Below are 23176 nucleotides of genomic sequence, written 5' to 3' on the forward strand. Positions count from 1 at the left end.
CTTGTGCACTCATCTTGCCCTTCAGAGTTGGATTCCTGGGGAATCCAACCAGCCACATGCTCCATTGTAAAGAAGGTGACAGGAAGTAGGAACTTCTAGACACAGCCCTCCGTTTAGCTGCTACATGCCATTTTCAGTCAGCTTTTCCATGGTAGAGGGTGGATGGTTTCCTGCATCTCTCAAACTCCAAGGTCAGGTAATATACTCTTTACATAGTTTCCTGGAAAGGGAGTAGTCTTCCCTTTATGTTGTAGGAAGGGGAGGATCCATGATGTTGACAATTCTGTTATAGAAATCCAATTGCTAGTCCTCCTCTGTGTCAAATCATACTCCGTTTGAGATGAACAGTAGAAAAAGCTTCCAAAAACCATTTTCAAAAAAGCTCTTTCTTGCGCCTTTCATTTTGGTAATAGGGGTAGTTAGTACCCATTGTCTTGGAAGCTCAGTTAAAATGGAGGTAGAAGAGTTCCCTTTTAATGCCCTGCTATAGGGCAAAGCCACTCCAGTGGGTAGGGAGGATGTCTTTGGTCCCTCCATTCTATGCCATTCTTGGTCATCTAGGCTTCAGGACAGAGCTGCTTGAGGACCTGTGTTATAATTTTCAGTTATAGTTCATTTCTGTTGATGCCATTTTTGAAGGAGGGGGCTGACATTTCCTTCCTATCCACCATTCCTCTTACTTGAGTGATATATATATATATATATATATATATATATATATATATATATATATATATATATATATATATATTTGCCTTAGAGGTTACATCCATCAACCTGGAAACCTGGACAGTAGAGCCTTAGTTTTTCTGGTTCCTAAACCTGGATATGACTGGGACTGCAGATTTTTCTGCTTGTCACTCATTTTCTCAACCCATTGCAGCCTACCACTACCAAATTTTTGCCACACGTTTGTATAAAGTATGATTTTGTTCTCAGTTTTCATTATGAAAAATATTAATCATATTTTCTCCGTTAAAAAGTTGGGGGGGTGAATGCCTTGCCTGTTGGTGTCAGAAATCTTAAGCAGGGAATAAACCTGGGAAATGTAGTATATGTCCAACTGGGCTGTGTCCTTTTAGAAGGAAGGGAATCCTTAGGGTTCTCCTTCACCAAATTGACACTTTATGCGTTTCTTGAGGCAACAGAGCAGAGTGGTCATAGGCCAATGACAAGGATATAAACCAAAAGATCTCTTATCATTTCAATCTCATCTTTTGACCTAGCAATGGAGCACATTAACCTCAAAGTTATTGGTAATCCAGGTGTAAGGGATGGGGAAGCTGGGGTTGTTATTGGGAAGCACATTCCAATAGAAAAAAAAGCATCCCCTTCAATAAAATCACAGAACTCTTTTTGAAAGATAACAAATTCTGGATTTGTGGGGCCAATAGGTATAGTGCTTAACAGTAGATGTGATTATAAAATTATCTGTTTGTTTGGCCTGAAGCCAAACACAGGGTGTATAGCTTTTAGATCCTGGCTTTCAGTGACAGGGAGGATAGATTATACAAAGTCATAAAATGACAGGTTGGCTTTGTTTGAATGCAGTACCACGCAAGAAGGGAAAACTTTTCAATTGGAGAAGGAGCGAAGGCCTGTCAGATGGCCATTCCTTCCATCTCAATTCCCTGTCTTCCATGCTCTCTCCCTCTGAAATCAACTAAATATAAACAAATGAGGGTTAGATGGGTATTATATGAGATAATGTATGCACAGGACAGGAACAAATGCACTTTAAGAACACTGGGTATCATCCATGACTCTGAGACCCAGGGCCTTTTCTCACCTCTTCATAACAGCTATTGTGATGATCCACTGAAAGGTGCTAAGTACTAATGTAGCCATAGATCTCTTTTGCTAAGTCTCACCTGTTCCAACATGATTTCTAGCCACTTTTGAACCACCTGTTACTTTGGTAGGACTCCTGAAGTCATCTTTCTCCTGCCTACCTGTTCATCACAAGTGCTTGCCCTCTACCAAATTTGTAAATTAATCTCTTATTTCAAGCTCATCTTTCTAATGGGATACTTTACAAAGAAGAGAGGGAGCTACAGATCCAATCTTGTCCTTGTTAATTAAATATTCCAGGCTTCCACAGTCTTTGTTCCTAAGCAGTGCAGCAGGAAGTTGGGAGACAGACAGAACCAGCGATGGATGAACAATGTGCTCCCATTTTAAGCAGCTGAGGAGCTTTGCTTATGGGTGCCCTAACATCAGCTTCTCTAGAGACACCCCTGTAAGCCAGACAAACAACTCTGGCACCTTCACCTGCCATTAACTTTCAAAAATATACCTCCTTTAATTCCACACAACTTCTAAAAATTAAAGACAGCCTGCATCTGGTTCACACTCTCAGTTCCTTCTTGCAAAAACTGTTGAACTGAATCCTAGAAGAACTTTTCAGAGATCATTGCGTCCATGGCTCTTTTCTAAACAAGGCCAGGTGTAATCCCTTGAGATATTATACAGGGCTTTTGCTTTACTCTCTCATGCACTGCCAAAGTCCCAGCCTTCAAAGCTATCTGTTGGGATTTCCACAAAATCTGTTGCATTGTTTATCTTAGACTGGAGATCTTCCACTCATAAAATCCCAATTAGAAAGAGGCAGTGGGGAAGAAGCTATGCTATTGTGGTTAAGGCATTGTTCAATGATCCCTTACTCTTCCTTTTGTGTGTGTGTTTTCCATGAACCTCACACACGTGAGGCATCTCCATCCCCTATCTTTCCTCTTTTTAAAGGATGGCCCCCAAAGTTAACTTCTAACCTTGCTAAAATGTGTTCTATATGTCTTAGACATGTTGCTTTGGGACCTGCCAAGCATGGCCTGGGCCTCAGGCATTCTGATGAAGAACAACTTTAGACACCTTGAAGTTACTAAAGTGCTTGGGTTTTGTCCCAAGTGAAGTAAATAAGCTTTTAGTTAATAAAGCTTATTTAGTTAATACACTTTATTAAGCGTATTAACTAAATAAGCTTTTTTCCCTTGGTAAACACAGTTGAACCTCCTTAAGGTAAAGAAATGTGTCCAACAGGATTAGCTGATTGGAGAAGTGAAGTAGGACATTACCTACCAACTTTCTAGAGAAAAATGTGCAGTCTTTGAGTTTGTTAGACGTGCTGCTTGATTTCTAAGTTTGTATATATGCTGTTCAGTGGTTCTAAAAACAAATGGGTTAATGAGTCGGTCCAGCTCTTTATTGGTTTTCCCCTCTCACTAGTCTTGGTTTTCCCCTCTTCCTAGTCTATGTCCCAAGGTTCTTCAAAAGCATCCCTATCACCCTTCCTGTGTACTTGGAGAGGAAGAGTATGTGCTTATTTTATTATTATATGCTAAAACAAACCTCTTACATCATTTCTGCATATTATTCTAATATATAATGTGGTGAAAGACTATAGGTTTTTGAATCTCAGGACAGTTCAATTTTCTGCTCTTGTTTACTCTTCAATTCACACTTGTGAAACCTATGGTTCCTTTTCCAAGACTCAAACATTAAGGGCCCCCTCCTTTCCTGAAGTTTCCCTGCTGGATCACGTAAGGTCAGGTACATGGGGACTGGGACGATGGAACAGCTGGGCTGACATGCATACCGCATAGGTGACAGACACCTTCAAAGCCACTGGTCGAAAATCCCCGTGTTCCAACTGACTGCAAGAGCGCTTAGGTCCACGATTTTCCGGAGCTTGACTTCTTGGCGTTTCTAGGAGCTTGGAGACAGAGGGCTGGCTCCAGCTCCAATGTCTTGAGAGCATTCTGCCACTTCTCACCCCAAGATCACACACATGAGGGAACCAAATCCAGTTCTGGGCTTGCTGGAGAACGGCGTGGGTGCTGAAGGGGTGTTGAGAACAGGAGGCAGCAGGACAGATGTCTCCCCAATTCCAGCCTAACACAACTCGCAAACGACCCTGGGAACCAGTTGGGAAAGGGCGGGGCAGGCTGGGCTCTAGCTCATTAGCATTGAACTTTCTCCCAGACCTCTGGGATGGCAAGGTCAGCAGCGTTCCACTGCGAAGAGCGCGTCGCCCAGGTCCGGAGCGCGGCCCCCTGGGACCTCAGGATTAGTTACACCCAGCCGGAAGGGCTGCGTGGCGGGCCCAGGGACGCGGGAACGCCGCGGCACCGAGCAGAGACTCTCGAGAGGCCTAGCCGCGCACCGGACCCTCGGCCTCCGCGCGGCTGCCCTCGCCCCAAGGGCATGGCGTGGGTGTCAGGACGTGGGCGCGGGGGCGCACTCCCGAAACCCCGCTCCCCAGAGCCGCGGGACTAGACCCCAACTAGTCGCGCCTCCCCAGCACTAAAGTCCACCCTATACCCGTCACCCCGCCGACCTCAACAACAACAACTCGCTGACCAGCTGAGGGAGGAGGCCGGGCCGAGGCGTCCCAAAGTGGCCAGCGCGGGGGCAAGGGGGCGTGGCGGGGGCGTGCCAGGGGCGGGCAGCGGCTCCGACCGCGCCTTCCCATTGGCTCAGGCGCAGTGGGAAGCCCGGACGCGGGAGGGGGCGGGGCTTATGGAGGGGCGGGGCCCTCCGGCGCGCTTCCCGCCCCCGTCCCCGCCCCCTGCGCCCGCGCCCCTCGCGCCCTCCCACTCGCGCCCTCCCCCGCATGGGCCACCAGAGTTTTTAAAGTGGGACGGTAGCTGCGGGTGCCGGACATTCGGGAGCGGTCAGCTGCACAGCTCCGGCGTCCGCCGCCGCGCTCCGCCCCAGCTCTCCTGAGGCGGCCGTACAATCCTCGGCAGTGTCCTGAGACTGTATGGTCCTCTCAGCAGCCGCTCGGCTCCGGACTCCTTCCAACCCGCGTCCTGGGAGCCGCTTCGGGGGTTGAAAACTCAAGGAAAGTGACTTTTGTTCCGGGGGAGGAAAACAACCACCACAAAGGAAGAAGAAAGGAAGAAACTCGGAGCCCCGCTCGCCGCCCGGGTCGCGGCGGACAGCCTCCCGCCCGTCCCGTCCCGGCCCCGCCTCCGCGTGCAGGTTCCTCCCCGCCACCTCTCCCGCCCCCGCCCCCGCGCCGGGCCGCAGCCGCCCGCCCCGCACACTTCCACCTGACGGTGCGGGGCATTTGGATCTGTGCGCGTTTAAGGACTTTTCATCCCCGGCGCGGGCCTCCGGGAGCGAAGGCAGCTTGCGCGCGGCCGGCCGCGGAGCCCAGGTGCTTGGCTGGGCGTCTCCGAGAGCCTCCGCCACAATGACAGCTGACAACGAGAAGAAAAGGTAAGGCGGCCGGCCGGGAAGCGGGAGCGGGAGGCCCTGGCCGCGCTGACCCGGCGGGCCCTGGGAGCGTTGGGAGAGGCGGGGGTCTGGATGGAGGGGAGGATCGGACTGGAGGGTTTTGAAGGGAGAGAGCGCAAGCAGGTTGTTGGTTCACGTTCGAGGAGTGGCACCCGAGAACCGTGGCCGGAAGGAGTCGCGAACCCGCGCGTCCAGGCGGGGTGGGGGCTCCCGAGTGCGCCGTTCCTGGGCACCTGGTTACCCACCGTCGCCGGCAGGTTCAAGTGTTTCTGAGTTGATGCCCTCGACTTTCTCAGCTCCCACCAGTCGGGGCAGCAGCCACGCCTCTTTTTCCCTTGCTCCGAACCCCCCGGGTCCTTTCAAATCCGCTTTGGTGCGGGCCCGCTGAGCCCAAGCTGGCACCCGGGCGGAAGGAGCCAAAGGGGCCGGGGCGCGGCAGAGGGCACCCCCCACTCCAGCTTCACGCAAGCGCTAGCTCTACAGCCCCCCTTCCCTCACCCCGCACTTTGACATCGCTGGAGAGTGGGTAGTGACCTGGATTGCCCTGTGGGGGCAGGTGTCGTCGTAGTGTGCGGGGAGGGCGTCCCCGGGTGCCTGACTCCCGAGAGGACAGAGAAGGGCAGCCACGACCTGCCTGCCCGCCCTCACGAGCCTTTGGGCACTGGGTGAGAGGCAACTCCGGCCAACCTTTATTGCCCTCCCGCTGCCCTCCCGCCCTCTCCGGGTCGGGCGGCGCGGCCCAAGTCTCTGGGAGCGCGGGGGTGGGGAGCACTCCGCTCTTGGGTCTGGTCTCGTTTCCGTCAAATGTGTCCTGGCTCACATCGGACCCCCTCCACTCCTCCTTCTACTCGTTCTACCCCCGTGGCCTGGTGCTTTCCAGTCCGTGGCTCCGCGGCGACGCGGCAGGAGTGGCCTGCTGGTACCCAGAATGAAACGCGCGGCTTGGAACTGGTCTGCGCCCCTGGAGAACCCGGGGCTGGGTGGCTGTGAGGTGGTGAGCGTCCATGAAGCTTGGAAGGGACTGACTGGCTTTGCAAGGTTCCCGGACCCGAGCTGATTTGCTCTTGTTCGGACTGCCACTTCGGGACCCGCGCCAGAAACAGTGTATCCTCGGGTGGAAAGCGGCAGCTCCCACCTCGGAGCACCGATAAGGATTTGATAAACCGGAGCGAATCGCTGCCGTCCTGGCCCTGAGCCCTGGCCCTTCACTCCCAGATCGCATGGGGGAGGGGATTGAGCCAGGCTCCCTGTCCTGGCAGTGGTTCAGCCTCAACTTCATTACATTGTTGCGTGGGATGCCTCCCCAGGCCTCAGGCTGGTAAGGGAGCCCTGGAGTCCACAGCCCATGCACCCCTAAATTCTAGGAGCAGCTCCGAGGTCCTGCGTCCTTTGTGCGCAGTGAAACAAGCAAAATACCAGTGCATTTTGTAAACAACAAACAACAAAGTTATACACAGTTCCTCGGAAAGTACCCTGAGCTCTGGTGGGCTCCCGAGCGACAGACAAATTTACTGTACATTTTACACCGGTGATGCCTGTGGGCGAATTTTGCAATGATGAAGGTGGGATCTGATGGTAATCTTGACAAATGTGTGAAGTGTCAGCTTCTCCTGTGAGCCTTGGTCCTGGGTCCTCTGCTATTATGTATGTTCATACTCTAAAGAAACTTGGGAGCAAGGAGAAAATGGTTTGAAACATTGGGCTAGTGTTTTTCCTTGGTAGAGGGGCTGGCAGAGAGATGGGGGAGACCAAGGGGGAATGGGAAGAAAGTTGCATACTAAGATTTCAAATTATTGGTAAAGATTGTTGGCTTTAACAGCTAAAGCCCTAGGAGGAGGCCGCTGGGTGTATTGCAGCACTCTACTGGCCGCTGAGCTTCTAGCCTCACACTCTGTGACCTGCCTGGGGTTTTGCACCGCAGAACGATAGGACAAACAGTGTGCCTCTTACTATCCAGGGGCCTATTAGAGGTTGAACAATTATTGTTAAATTAATCTGGTTTTTAAACTCATTTACTATTTTTTTAAGTGCCAGGGCCTTGATCTCAGTACCAGGATGCTCTCCTTTAGCTTTTCCCTTTAAGGCTGGTATTCTACCACTTGAGCCACACCTCAACTTCTGTCTTTTTGCTGGTTATTTGGAGATAAGAGTCTTAAGAACTTTTTTTCTTCTGTCTGGCTTTGAACTACAGTCCTGAGATCTCCACCTCTTGAGTAGCAAGGATTACAGGTATGAGCCACCAGTGCCCAGTTTCATTTACTTTTTTGCTTCAGGCACATTTTCTGGCTTCAGAGAGGCCAAGATGTAATTAAAATTTGTAAACAAATTCACTGAAAGTTTCTCTGGGTGTCTCACAAATTCCAAGGGGACTTTCTGCTAATTCTGACCACTGATTGTTAAAGGTTTGTATTCCTTCTGATTCTGAGCCATTTCTTCCCTAAAGCTTACAGCTCACAAACACATTTTTGTTCATTCTAGCAGTAACCCCTCGAGAAGTAAGCCAGATTATTTTGTTCCAAAACATTAATATGTGCATGGTTATGTTAAGAAAAATCCTGGCTGTCTAGCATGACTTGGTAGACAAAAAAAAAAAAAAAGGAAGATCTTGAGTTTTGGTAGATGCCTCCTTAACCCCTCAGGTTTCAATGCTAGGCAGAGCTAAGTATGGACATTCTTGAGCAGCATGGGGATTTACAAAGTAGTTAAGGTGAATGTGTGATTCTTGGATAATCGGGTATCAAAGTCCAATCCTAAAGGCCAACTTAGGTCTGAACACCTTTCAGGAATGTTTATATTACTTAGAGCAGGGACAATGATGGAAGATGGAGGTGGAATTGGAGACACTTGTACTAGAAGTTTCCAAACTACTTTTCTCTTCTCACGCCAGCTGGACTTAGTCGTTCCTCTGTTGAAATCAATGAGAGGCCTTTTCTTTTTCAATTCTTAAGGAAACATATTGCTAGACAATTGACACATATTTTTATAAATATTCCTTCAACATTTGACATCACTTTTAAAGGGGGTTGGTGCAAACGGTGTAATATATTACTAATTCTTACCACTTTCATGGAATTCAAAAGAACACTGTGGCTTCAAATTTGTTAACTGTTACTGATAGAGACTATAAGATTATGTTATAAGGGATCAAGGAAACAATCTAGTCAAATATTTTCTCTTTCTGGATAAGACCCAGAGAAGGTAAAACAATTTGTCTAATCACAAGGAAAATTAGTGCTGATAAGAATCATGATCCTTGCTCATTATTTTCAATTAGTGTGTTTGTTCATAAGACAACTCCCAGCACTTAAATATCTCTACACAGTAAGGATGATTTTCAAATGATCAGTGCAACCCACCACCACCTTCATGCCTGGGAAACTTGTAGAAAGATTTGCTTTTCAAGATAATTATGGGAGACTCAGGCTGTAGCCAGAGTGGTACTGTTTTCTTTATGCCAAAGAAAGAGCTGGAGCGAAAAGAAACAGAGAAAGGAAGAGGGGGGAAAAGGAAAGAGCCATTGATGCTGGTTTCAGTATTTGTAAACTCTGGGAAGTAAAAACATGTTGTTTTAATGTCCTTTTATTTCAGTTAGAAGAAATATCTATTTCTGTGTAGACTTTATTAAAACTAAAGTCAGGAATGCTTCTCCACAGAGATTGCTTCATAAAGTAGAAAACATTCCCATAGCTATTTGATTGCTTCTTGTATGGGGTGAGTTGGCATTTTCACAAGAAATGAAAAATCACAAAACTAAACCAGTCTAATTTACTTAGAATGCAATCAATTTCTTTATCCCTCTGTGTCTATCTCTGAATTTGTAAGGTGATTCTAAACTTTCTAGGAATCTACTCTGTAAAATGCTTAGAAATAGAAGAAACCAATTAGATAATTTTTAGAATTCTAGGACTTTAGTCCAATGTATTTGCAAATACTTGCTGTAATTAATTTTATCTTAAAATTTAGGCTTTTTCAGTTTTCAGGAACTCTTTTTTATTCAGTAGCTGTTTTTGTGTTTTAGTATTTTCTCAAGTTCTGTCCTATACCAACTTGATTATTTTCTTATTCATTTTAGCCTATTTTTTAAACTTTGGCTTTTTAGTACAGATTGACAGTATATAACAGGCCTGGCTTTTTACCAATATTATGCAGTTAGCAATATCTGTTCTCAGGGCCTCCAAACCTTTATCCTTACTCCCACCCCTAGTCTCATGATCTCTATTCTCACAGTGGTTTTTGCACTAAGATATAAATCAGTGTGTTGAATACCTACTTCCAATGTAGAAAAAAAATGATGTGAAGGGAAGCCTAGAAAATAGGGGCTATGTTAACTTTGAAGTTGCTTAGTCTGGGGAAATCTATGAAGGGCATAAAAGAAAGCTCATGAAAATATAAGCTGGCAACTTTTCTGGAGGCATCAAATATTTTTATCTGTCTTTTCTGGAAAGATCAAATATTTTGAAGCTGAAGATAGGAAGCACTGAATTGTATTTAAGTATTTAATAAACACACACGCACATACTTAATAATTTAAGAGAATTGTGGGGATTAGGGGATCCGGCTCATAAGGTCCCTAGAATTGCACAGGGTAGGACCAAAGACTAGTTTAAAGACCACTCCTAGAGAAGGAATACTGGAAAAGTTAGAGTTTGGGACTAATGAGGGTAAAGAAAACATAGATCAAGGATATTCTCTATGGTGAACTTCAACACCATAGACAGAAAAGCTACCTAAATTGACTGTGTACTTTCAACACTTGCTTTGGGTAAGGAGCAATCTGGGAGAAATGCTTGTAGAACTCCATAAATTATAGGGGCTGAGGTAAATTTTGTGTTCCATTGAGGTTAACAATAGAGATAACCATGACTTCTTAAGGAAGGAGTAAGGGGCAAAAAAAAAAAAAAAAGAAGAAGAAGGAAAGAAATAACCAAACCTAGGGTTAGAGTTATGGCTCAGTTGGTAGTATGCTAGCCAATGAGCAAAAGCATCAAGTACCAAGTCCCAGTCTGGGCCCTAAAAAAAAGAAAGAAAGAAAAAAGGCTGGGATGTAGTTCAGTGGCAAAGCAAAGTCCTGGGTTTGATCCCAGTACCAAAAAGAAAAGACAAAAGAAAGAAGGACTTTTGTAAATGATTTCCATGCATGGTTGAAAATCTCTGAAATTGTGAGTGAAGTATTATGAGTATAAGTAATTTTTTTCTAAACAAGATCTGTTCAGCTCAGCCTTTCAGATCTGGAACAAGCAACTTGCTCTTAAATGCCTCATTTGGTAACTGTCTTAACATTTCAAGATCTTTCTGTTGAGGTCTTGGACCACCCCAGCATTTCACTCTCAGTGTCTCTCCCGGTCTGGAAGGATGAACAGGAGGTTGGTGTATACAACTAGTGAAGATTTTGTGTGCAACTTAACTTTACCAGTGCCCAGTTGACCTGCTTGCTTGTGTGTCCTCAGTAATGGAAGCAAGGAGAGCCAAGTGTCCTTCAGAGGGATAATTCTGGTGTGATTCATTTGGTTAATGCTTATTAATGTGCCCATGAAAACAAATATATACTCACATTTTCCATTATTCTCAAAAAGTTATTTGGAGGACCTTCTATGCCCTAAAAGGTATATATCCTTAGTAGAAATCGTACATTCAAGAGAGCAAAACAAAACCTGATAGGCTGGGATGTAGCTCAGTGGCAAAGCGCTTGCCTATCAAGCACAACATGCTAGGTTCGATTCTCAGTCCCCCAAAAAGACAAAACAAACACAAACCTGAACAATTAGTCTTTTGTGCCAGCTCAATCCTTAGAACTTTATATGGATTAAGTCTTTTAATCCTTATAACAACCATGTAATATAAGCTCTGTTATTATCCCTGCTTCACTGATGGGAAAGCTGAAGTGTAGCAAGGTTACTGGCTAAGGTCATAGGTAGCATGGCAAAGCTGAGACTCAGTGTGGGCAAAGTATCTCCAAAAGTCCATAGTCTTACCTTCTGCCCCATGCCTCCTTGCCTTACTTAAGAGGCCTATAAAGCACTTAATATCATGTTTAAATGTGGTAAGTACTCTATAAATGATAACTGCTTTTGTTATTGTGTTTATAATTATTATAATGACTTTTCTCTTTAGTGATTCATCACTTGTATCAAATCTCACACAAAGACAGAGATTAAAGATCTGAAGACTTGGAACTCCTAGCATTTCTTATTTTTTATAGATTTTTCCTCAAGTTGGACAGGAGGTGGTTCTCTGCTGCCCCTAAAAGTTCAAAGCTTTTCACCACCCACCTTTTACTAGTGGCAAGACTTCAATAATTACTTAGCCTTCAGACTCCATTGTGAGAGAGGACCTGTTAGGAGCTCTTCCTCTGTGGCTTCTGAAGAATCATCTACAAATCAAGATGCACAGGACTTCCTCTAGCTCTTTTGATCTTTTGAAATTGCAAGCACAGGAAGGAAAGAAAGGATGGGGGGATAAAAAACAACTATGGCTGTTGTAATTTTATTTTGCATATTTATAGAGCGTTTTCTCTGGTAAGCCTCAGGCTTTCACTACCATGTACTGTGGGCCTCTGAGCTGAGAACCTGGAGGGCTTTTGGAGATTTTCTTGTAAACCATAATTGCCTTGACACTTATCATAATGGAAAGAGAAGTCAGCCATTTTGTCAATTGCCAATCACCTTAAGTGTGGTGGAAGTCTGAGATTTTGTGTCACTGGCTAGCAACATCTGTAGTAGTCAAGTAGAGGTTGTATATAATTTGATGGTAGTTGTCTATTCCTCCAACGGATCCAAAAGTATGAAGCTGAGAAAAATGTTGGTATTGGGGCTCTTTGAGATCCCTGGAGTCAAAGAGACAGGTATGGCAATGACCAGAATGTCATCTGATTCTAAGTGGCCCTTTTTTCTAATCTCTCAAGAAATTCTGGTTTGCTTGACTGCCTTAGGCTGTTTCCAGGGTCCACTGGTACATCAGCAAAACTCCTATTGTATGTTGTCACCTACCAGAAGCACCTTCACGTGTTCTCAGGAAGCACATTTTTCCCCCTTGACTTAGAAAGTTTCTTCAGTTTTAAAGTTCTGAGTAATTTCTATATCAGATAATGACTGCACGAAGCATATTTTTTTCTTACTTAGAAAAATTAGTTAAAAAGTGGCTTGTCAGTGAGGAAAATGACTGGATTAAAAATACTTATTTGACACGTTCATATCTGGAATTTTCTTCTCTCTCTTTAACTTTTTATTTTGAAATCATTGTGAATTCACAAGAAGTTGAAAAAATTTGTAAGGAAATTTGTACCCTTCACTTATTTTCCTGAGTGGTAATAACTTACATAATTATTTTAAAAAACCCAGAAACTTGATATTAAAACATTTCACAAGATTGTTTAGTTTTCACCAGGATTACACAAACTTGTTTGTGGGTGGATGGGTGTGTAGGTGTACAGGTGTGTGTACGAGTGTGAGATTACATGCACATGGGATGTGCAGAATTTTCTATTCCCTGAAATCAAGAAACTGAGGCCCCATCTCCATGAGGGTTATTGTGGGGTCCTCTTTATAGACTTGTGCCTCCTCCTCTACCTGGCTACTACTATTAATCTGTTCTCCAACTCTGTATGTTTATTCTTTCAATAATATCAACACCTGGAATTGTCTAAGTTCCACAAAGCCATGGAAATAGATTATTAGAAATCTCTTCTTATGTTCCCAGTTATTTATTGCTTCCCCTCTACCCTTTGATACCTCCCAATAAAAAATATATTAAATGAGAGTGATAAGTTCTGTACTCATTGCAGATTAGTGATTTTTTCTGGCTAGGCTGTACAATCAAACATGTGGGTGCAGAAATGGATCCATTAATGCTGTCCTCATGACTATGATGTTGGAGGTTAACCCTACTTCTATATTGGCCACCACAAAACTAGTATTCTTGGAGGCTAATCAGCCCTGAAAGAGTGTTAGTTACTTCTTTTTAGTCTCCTTATATCAGCCTATATTACTGAAAATCAGTAGTTTGCTATGAATAAAAGGGTTTACTTTGAGAAAGTTGAGTGTTTTATAAGTCCTCTAAAAATATTATGCTTATTTTTTGTAAGAATAATTTACACCACTGTGCCATGTGTCTAACCAGATGATGTTTTCTCCATATCTCTTGGTGTTGTGTTACTATCAACAAATATACATGATAAAAAATTTCATATATGAAGTTTGCCCTGATTGCCTGTAGTTTGGGGATAGGGAAAAAAAGGCAACACATAATTTCATCATGCATTTTGGAAAATGGAATTGTTAGAAGAAGCCAACTATATGAAGCAGAACCTAGAAGGGGACTCAGGTACCAGAATGAGGCTCTGCCCCTGTGTGTACCACCTTAAGCCCCTATTATGAGCTAATGGGCCAAAAGCTCAAAGGAGTGACTCAAACAGCAGTGCTAACTCTTCTCATTACTAATGAGTAATTACAGCAAATATTTACAGGCCTCCTTCCTACCTTTATGACTTCCTGTTGCTGAAGCACTTTGGAGTGTTGAGAAAGATTGTTCTGGAAAAATACGTCATACACAGTTGCAGGAAAGAGTGCCTTTAAGCACACAGAAAAAAAATTCTTGGCTTTGTTTATGCATTCCATGTGGAAACAACAGAAAATTATGCTGTGAGAAGCTGCTTGTTTCAAAATAATTTTTTTAATTTGAAATGGGATAAATGATGTTTTTAGAAGTCTAGAAATAATAAGACTGTGCAAATTTGTAAATTAAGTTTGAGTGTTGAAGTATGGAATACACTTTTAGGAACCTGTGACCTCTGTAATATTTTGTGAACACATGACCTCTACAATGTTTTCTGAATAATCAGGTTTAATAGACTAAGTCAGAATATATAAAAGCTGCCATCTAGGGGGAGTCAGGGAGCTAGAAGAGTATGGTTCACTTTAAAGATTCCAGAATAAATCCTGAAAATGCTCATTTCAGTCTGGTGAAATTGCTTGCTCAGTAAGTTTCTATAAACCGCTGCACCCTTGCATTTCTCTCTAAGAGTTCTCAGATGCTATTTTAGAATGGTAGCATTCACTCCAGCACTGGCTGAGGTCGATGGAGCTAATTTTGGTGCCCAGGGTAAAGAGAGAAAGAAGGCATGTGCAAAGCCAAAAGGGCTTTCTTGGTCCTGGGTTTGGAGCACTGTGGTGTTACCAGACACACCACATTTCACCTTTAGAACCTTTATTTGTGTGCTTGCACAACAAATGTTTACCTAGATATTAAGATAAGGAAAGTATGAAGGTCACATTTCACTGGTGACAAGGGAGCTTCTATAAATGTTACCAGATTATCTTTCAGCTCTAGTCTTTCTTTTATTCTATACTCTGGACTTATGGGGAATTAATGGTGGGTGGAGCATGAGAGCCACGGCCTTTCTCTGCATCTCTTTTTGACTTTTTTTTTTTTTTGTCATCACTACACTTAGCTTTCTTGATGCCTTCATGTCTGGGCTCATCTGATGTGCCCCTCCCATTGGTGGAGTACTTTGTGATGGTCACGAAATCAGGGAAATTCTGGTCTACTCTCTGGTCCCTACTCTGAAATCTTCTGGAAATCATGATTCCATGGAAATTACTTCCCTTGGAAGTATTCTGGCAGCCAACACAGATTACCCAGCCTCTTAGAAGAGGTTTTCATGATGCAGGTACTGCCTGCTTTAATCTGCTTTCTGTTCTGTCAGGGGTATTAAAAATCTTCATTGTGGGGGGGGGGGAAGGAGTTCTTTTGTGGACTTGGGTGTTTCATCTCTGAAGGAACTCCAAAGATTAGGTGTTCAGAGCCTGAATAGAGACATTAGGCCTTGACCTAATTTTCTTCCCCAAGGGCAGCCTACATAGCAGTGACAGCCTCACTAGCAAAATAAAGCCCACCCAGCTCTCTCACCTGTTCACTACCATCGAACTTAACCTCTTGAGTTCCAGAGTCACAACTCTCCTCTCTCTATCCCAAAGGCAGTGTCACATACTCATCCCTGTTCCCTCACACTAATCCATACTATAGATACTTTACCTCTCTTACCTAGATACCTTACACTGTCCTGGTATTGGCTTAAGCTCTCCAACTTCCACAGAATCCCACAGAGATTTCCACACTAGCACTTGCTACTCTGTTCATTACCAGCTCTTGATCATGTTTTCCAAATAATCTGATTATATTTCCTTGTTATCTAATGACATTTTATTTGCACTTGACTTTCAAAGAATATCAAAGAATGTCTAATTGTTTTCTTTTTCTTCCTTCTCCTTTTTCTTCCTTTCTCCTCTTTTCTCTTCCTCTCACCCTTCCTCCTCCCTTTTCCCATCCGCATCTCATCCTGTAGCCTAGGGTTGTCTGCCTCCTAGGAATGTCTAATTTTCTGATGTGTTCTTATAATGCCATGGATTGTTTTGCTCTGATATAATGCTATGCTTTAAAAAGAAAGTCATGGGATTGCTTTGTTGATTGAGTAACTTGGAAAGCCTGAAAACGCATCACTCTTTTCCCCAAAAAAGAAAAAAAAAACTAGTGAGATCACAGGTTAACAGGATTTCATATCAAAGGCGAGGATCAGGCTACTGTGTCACTGCTTCACACCAAGAATGTATCACTTAAGGCAAGTATCATACTAAGGCAAGTGTCAGCTAAATGACAAAATATTCCAGCTTAATCTCAAAGTTAAAAAGTTGCCAGGTAGGTAAGGAGTTACCTACATTCAGAGAGCAGCTTCCCTGGGAAGTTTTACATGATTCACTATACATTGTTTAACCCTGAATGTATTTGGTCTTCAGACTATATTACTTATATGCCTTTATACTTGTTTTTGAGCAGATACATGATCTATCCTTGATGATCAATGAGGCAGTAAGTCCTTGAGGAACTGGGACTTAGCTGTCATTGTCTGTGCTTTCTTCCCATGGCCCCCAGAACAGAAGTCCATCTATATTTAGACACTTGTTAGTTGTTTGTAGACTAATTCTGTTAGGAACTTTGGGAGCTTACAGCTTAGTACAGGCAGAAACCTTGGCTCAGACTAATTTAACCTGTCCTCATAGGATACTCAACCATGTATGTGGTGAGTGAGGCTAATGGGGATTCTGGCCTTATGGGTTGGTTGTAGGTCATCTACCAACTCAAGAGAGATCATAAGGTAGCATTATATAGGCTGTACACTCTGGGTATCCTAGAATGATTTGCCGCCCAGGGGTTTTGAAACTTTATTCTGCCAGTGGCCATTCAGGTATTGATAACATCATTCATGGGCCATACAAAAAATTTTAATACAGTCAAGATGGGCCATGGAGAGTAGACAAAAGCCAATGAGAATCATGGATATCCTATCATGTGCCAAATGATTTCATGGGCTATCTATGGCCTTCGGGCTGAATGTTTCTCACGCCTGTTTTAAAGCAATGTAAGATGGTTTATGTTTATGGGTGTCCTTCCTGCATTTTTAAAGATGTTGTCATCTTGTTAGGAAGTATGTAGTTAGATATGTATTAAGTCAACAGCAGAATACTGGTAGGAATTGTGACTAGTTTGAAAAGAAGATGATTGGCATAGATTAGAGGGAGGTTTAACAGAGAAGCATTAAGATCTAAGTTTAGCTGGAGTTTGAAAAGGCATATGGCTATGGGACATTTCTATGGAGGTGAATGGGATGAGTGGAATGGTAAGGGAGGAGGACTCAAGTATACAGGACAAGGATGGTAAGCAGTTTTCATAGCTGACTCTGGTACATTGTTAAACACATGAGAGAGAAGGACCAGGTCTGGGCTGGTCCTAAAAGGTATAGGGACAGGCCTCTCTAAGTCATGTGTAATGGAATATGTGGGCTACCTTGGTGCCACAGGAGCAAGGCCTGCCTCTTTTAAGGCACAAAGAGCTACTCAGGGCATTTGCATTATCCTTTTAACCACAAGCTTGGTTTCAGTGTGAGGACCCAGTAGTGGTTGAAGTAAGCCATAATTGTCCTTCATAATACTCACCTCAAAGGCACATTCATAGCCCTTAGGACGCCAAGAGAAAGTACCCAAGTTACTATGTTATATATTTCTTTTTGGCCTTTATCACCCCCACAGGATCATGAACACATCATATATGAACCTCTTAGGGTACAGTGTGGAAATTTTGAGGAACAGCTTGCTATACCACAAAATGTCAATGACCCTTCTCCCCATGTTCTTGTTCTGACAATAAAGCTTTTGTCTGATTGGTGTCTTGATTCTATCCCTCCTTATACTTTCTCATAATAGAAAGATAGGATATCCCATCAACACCCACCATGTGGAGGGAGTTGACCATTTTGACGTAAGATCATTCCTTTTGTCATTCTCTGCCAATAACTGTTCATCACATGCCCTGTTCAGAATGTTGTGACCAATCTGTCCCCTGACCTTCTCTTTTCCTATTACATAGCCACATGATTCCCTAAATCCTAGCTCCAGTGTTCTGGGGCTGATGCTGCCAGAAGAGTAAAAAATGGAATCATCTTTCTGGTGTCACCTGAGTAGGGCAGCTGGGGCTCTCTCCTCCCCTCCTCCTTTCCCCCCCCATCGCCCCACAGATGTAACCTTTCCCCTGGAAGAATCTAGAAGCACTTAAGGTCATAGCTGAACACTTGTAGGCCAGGAGTTGGCTAGAGATCGCAAATCACTGGACAAGATCCCACTCTAGGGATAGTAGAGGCCAGCATGTCTCATCCAAGTCTCATTATTAGCTTTCCCTGTCCAATGGTACTGCAAAGGAGGCTCTTGCTCCTGAAAGCTCTTGGCTTGGAATTTAACCTCAGGATGACAACTACATGTCTCAACTCATAATTCTTTTCTATCCTCACTCCCCGCCCCCAACATACAAACCAGTGATCAGCAAAATGGTTGTAGAATTAGGAAACTACTGCATAGCCCAGGCAGGAATGATTGGATCACAGGTTTGCTGAGAAGTCATGTAAATGTCTACTTTTGTAACCATTGTGGCTGATCCCAGAGAGGGTCTTCTATAGCCTAAGAGGAAAGGAATCTTCCTCTTCCAAGGTTGTCAAGCCAAAGAGGGACTATAGGTACTAGAGAACTGTAGCGAGCTGGGCAGACCCAGAGAGAGGTGATTAGGCGGGGCACATTCCCTAGGAAGCTGCCTCAGGAAGGTATAAGCGCCCCCCCCCCCCACCAGACAAGGGTGTTTGTTCAAATTTTTACCGTGGCTGGAAATGTGAGTCTAGCATGTAACTTGTATAGTTCCTGGAAGGAATGAGGAAGGAAAGAGGATAATGTCTTTACTAAGTTCATTGGTGGCTAGATACGTGTGAAACCTATGAATGGATTTGCTTCTTTCCCTTTGTGTTAATTTCCTGTTCTTTATTAAACTAAGAAATCCTTTGGAGTAATTCTGCCTTTCCTCTGTTGCACTCCTCAAAAGAAGGTTCTGCCCCATGTTGGTCAGCAAGATGCTGGGATCTGGACATATCTGAAGGTGGTGTGACACTGGTGTTCACCAGCCAGCTCAAGACCATGGGAAATCCCAGGAACCAGAAGACCCAGGCAGGAAGGAGTCTGAGTGTCTGAACATGGATTCTTTTGTCTTGAACCCTCTCTTGAGCATATTTGAAAAAAGTTTTCCATCTAGATCAGCAGATGCCTTATGGTATTGGGCCACCTGTATCTCCTAATATGGGCACAAATATTATAAGGACAGTGATGACAACTTAATTCTCCTAGAGTTAGATCTTCAGGGCCAGTGTTTATTTTGGAGAGTGACAAGGTTTCACCCACTTGAATTCTTTTGCCTCCAAATTTAGTGTCAATATGACCACAAGGGTTCTGTGTTTCTTAGCTTTTGTCTTGCCAAGCAGATTATAGATGCTCTTAGGGACCATCTTTTGTTTCCTCTTAGGGACTGTCTTTTGTTTCTGTATCTCTGGTAAAGCCCGCTCCCCTATGAAGTTCAGAGAGGCTCTCAAAAGACTTCTAGATCTTTTTCTGATAGGTGTGATCTGGGGTAGATTGCACTTCTTTGTATGTTCCCCATTCCTAAATGAGAATTAGACACGCTTGCTGATTTCTCAAAATCCAGCTAGAATTTCAATAAAACCATATATATACATATATATATAGTATGTATATATACACATATATGTATTTGTATAATTCTGTAAGCATATCAATAGAAAGAACTTTGAAATGTATAAAGTACAAAACTTCAAGACATTATTATTAACAAACAGCAATATAATCATTAGGCACATTATTGCCTCTTGAAGTGATGTGACTGCAGTTGGAAAGGACTCTTGGGAGATCTAAAGGAGACTCTGGGCTCCCAGGCCTGTAAATGTCCCTCCAGCTGACCTTTCCAGTGTCCTGGAGTCTGAAAAATCATGGACTCTTAGCAATTATGATTTTAGAGTCTGAGTGATATTCTTGCCCATATCTTGGAAGTGAGGAAATATAACACTAAGGCACTGAGGAAACTTCCAGCACTCTGACACATCTCAGAAACACTCTGATTTGTGTGGTTATTCTCCCTCACCTGGGAAGAGGGAGGGAGAGCGAGTCAACTGTGAACTGTCAAGAATGATGATTCTTTCAGCATAGCACACCTAACCTCTAGCTTTCCTGGGCTGTCAGTACCATAAATGCTCAGGCCCTACTTGTTGCTTTGCACCTTATGAGAATGTAGGCTTGCAAAAGACAGCCTTGAGACAGAGGTAAATATGAATGGACCCCTGGGAGATATCTTGTCCTCTTGGGTTACTAGAAGTGAGAATGAGGCTTTGGGTGCATAAGCCTGGCAGATCACTTAGTGTTGACCTCAGACCTATACTGCGTATGTCTAGGCTTCCTTCAGCCACACCCAGGAGGCTGGCCAGTTGACTTTGGCCTTAGGTCTCAGCTTAAATATCACCTCCTAAAGGGAGCATTTCCTGGCCTTCCTTAGTTAAAGGCCATCCCTGTTCTTTTACTTCTTGAAACAACACTTCCCACAAGTGGTCATTTACATGTTCACTTATCCCCTCCCCAAGTTCTAAGCCCAATGAAGACAGGAACCATGCATGCCTTGTCTACCACCTTACCCTTAGTGTTTAGGGTAGTGCCTACATGATCAGCTGCTTCTTAAATATTCTTCCAGTGAAATAGTTATCTAGTTGCTAGACCTTTGCTCCCAACATTATCATTTCTTAGATTTATTCAGTGCTTAATTTTTTTTCTAAAGCTCCTCTGTTTGTTTTGAAACAGAGGCCTGAAACTCACTACACAAATTCATGTATGTTCAGGCTAGTCTTGAACACTGGAATATTCTCTTGCCTCTACTTTCCCAGTGTTTAGATAACTGACATGTACCACTCTTCCCAGCTCTTTCCAAAGTTCTTTATGTAGAATAAAGTAGTTGTCATTTTCATCATATACATAGAACAATTGAGGCATGAAAAAGTGATCACCAAGCCAGGGACTGGCAGTGCCTATGTGAAGAAACTCTTAGCCCCAGCATTTCAGCACAGATCCATGCTGTCTCTCTTGGCACCTTGTTTTTCTGTTGTGGTGATGTTATTGTTTGTCTTATTTGGCAGTGTTTACACTGGAGGAGTAGGGGCCATTGTGTGTTGGTGGTGGCGTCTGGAAATGCACAACAGAGTCCCAGGGGAATGCCACTGTTCTTACCACAATTAGTAATTGTCAGGCCAGGAGCAGCAATGGGTGGGTGCTGACCCTCTGCAGCAGGTTCTGTGTATTCAAACACCACTTCCTGCTTTTCCACAGAAGCAAATGAAAGTAGAAGGTTAGGACCACAGCCCTATTTCTTTCTTGCCTTGGCTATACCTCCTCTCTCAAAATAAGGTCCTTACTTCTTGGGAAGATATGTTGCATGTTCAGTGAATTCCTGTGGCCTGGTGAATGGGAAAAGCAAGCATTCATCAGCCAGATGACAATTCTAGGCCTCAATTTCTTCATCTTCAAAAGAAACTAATAGGTGGCAATAGGCTCGATGATCCCCTTCACAGTTCTAGGAAGTATATTTTCACTAGGAAGTATATTTTCAATGGGCCTGGCCTTGACTTCTGCCTCCATGTTCCCCCTCAGGGAAGGAAGGTAGGAAGTTAAAGGGGATTGGTTGGGGTTTGAGGAAGCTGATCCACTTCCCTGTAACTCCCACCCTCTATTAACGCTGGAAGTTTTCTGAAGTACAACAGAAGTGGGAAACTGGAAAAGGGACATCTGTGTTACCAAGAGGGGGGCAATGTCTCTATCTCCTTATCCAGGATTCTGAGGTAAGGGAGAACATGTGGACTGGGAGACTGAAGTACAGTTCTGACACCATCATGTCGTCCTGCAGAGCCTCAGTTTCCACATCTGTCAAATAACTGCTATAATGTCTGCCACAACAATTGAATTAGAACTTCAAAAATGACTACAAGATAGGGTTATTACTATTATGATTCGTATATACATGGACCTGCGGTGCTCGGGGCTGGTGGTGACATGTGATGATTGATACATGAAACCTGAAAAGTACTGTGTTCTTCGACCTGAGGCAAGGAGAAGAGAACTAGGCAAGAAAGCCAGTGGCATAAAGAGAAACAGGCTTGAAATTGCTGAATGAAATCATATTGTACTGGAAGGGTTGTGCTGTGGGACAGAGGTGAGTCACAGTGCAAAAGTGTTGGGGAGTCACCTTGAACTTGAGCCAAAGAAGTAGAAATATTGGGACTTGGGTTTATCTGCCTTATATCAGGTACATCAAGTTCTGGATGGCCACCCACTGGCCAGAGACATGAAGTGGACGGCTCTCCTTTGCTGCCCTGGGAAGGCTTTCTGTTGGCTTCAGCCCCACTGAGCAAAGTCCGCTTGTTCGCTGGAGTTCACACAGACTCCTTGCCAGGCCTGCCCAGAATCCTGTCTCCTCTGACTTCCTGTGCTCTTGCATAATATTTCCTTGCCTCTTGAATGGCTGGCCCCAGCACAGGGGCAGCTCACTGACGTTGCTGGATGGAGAGCAGGATGTGGAGGGAGGATGGGATGTTCCAATGTCACCCACAGGTGCTCTGGGCCCTGGGGATTGAGGACAGCTGGGGATGGATCCCTCAAATTGTTCTGAGGAAGATTTTTACAAAGAAGGGATTTAGGAAGACCTAAATCCTGTGTGTATTCACTCAACTCTGTAAATCGTCTCTCCTGGAAAATTATTTTTAAAGTAGCTAAATTGTTTTCTTCTGTTTTTTAAAAAATATATACATATTCCCTATTTTAAAAAAGCATGAAGATAATAAGAAGCACCAAACTTCTACCATCCCAAGATAACCACTGTTAGCATGTGGATTACTATACTTTATTCTATTTGATGAACTTTTTTGATATTGAGTATGATCATGCTGTATGCACAAGACAGTGTACTTTCAATGTAGCACTGTATCAGATCTCTATTATTATCATAGATTTAATAAAATAGCTGTGTTAAGTCCTACTTATACATGTAAACTGCCATTCACTGACATGTCTGGGCTCCTAAAACGAGCAATAGCCAGCATAAAGATTATTTTCAAACTTGGAAAGCAGCATCTTTCCTATATTTCAGTCCAATTTGTTAGCTCAGGTATCCCAGAAATAACTACACAATAAAAGGTTAGATGCCCATATAGACCTTTTACTAAGCTTAGGATAATTCACATGATTACATAGGAGTAGGCTACAATGATGACAGCTCCTAGGGCTGGGCCGGGTCTCACTTTGGGTAAAATGATATCCTAGTATGGCCCATGTGTATACTTTGAGCAAGGAGAGCCACTAGCTGGTAGAACAAGTTTTTCTGTGGTGGATTTACTATGCCTAAGATGTCAAAGAAGCTCCATTTAAACTTTTAGTTGGTTAGTATCCTGAAATTTTGTAACACATCCATATCTTTAAAGAAGTGCCATTTGTTTACATAGTAGTGTTTTCATGACAACATCAGAGCA

General features: G+C 43.7%; 1 protein-coding gene across 2 annotated transcripts in view; it reads left to right on the top strand.

Annotated features, from left to right (window-relative positions):
- The first annotated feature begins 4653 nt into the window (after positions 1-4653).
- Epas1 (endothelial PAS domain protein 1) overlaps positions 4654-23176 on the top strand; it is an 89646-nt gene continuing 71123 nt past the window's right edge. The window contains exon 1 of one of the 2 annotated variants that reach the window (XM_013017968.1): positions 4654-5220. In XM_013017968.1, the coding sequence (XP_012873422.1) occupies positions 5195-5220 (26 nt within the window). In that variant the 5' untranslated portion in view covers positions 4654-5194. The remainder of the gene's footprint in view (positions 5221-23176) is intronic. The other variant, XM_013017967.1, reaches the window with a different exon arrangement.

Source organism: Dipodomys ordii, unplaced genomic scaffold, assembly GCF_000151885.1.
Source record: "Dipodomys ordii isolate 6190 unplaced genomic scaffold, Dord_2.0 Scaffold37, whole genome shotgun sequence".
Classification (NCBI taxonomy): domain Eukaryota; kingdom Metazoa; phylum Chordata; class Mammalia; order Rodentia; family Heteromyidae; genus Dipodomys; species Dipodomys ordii.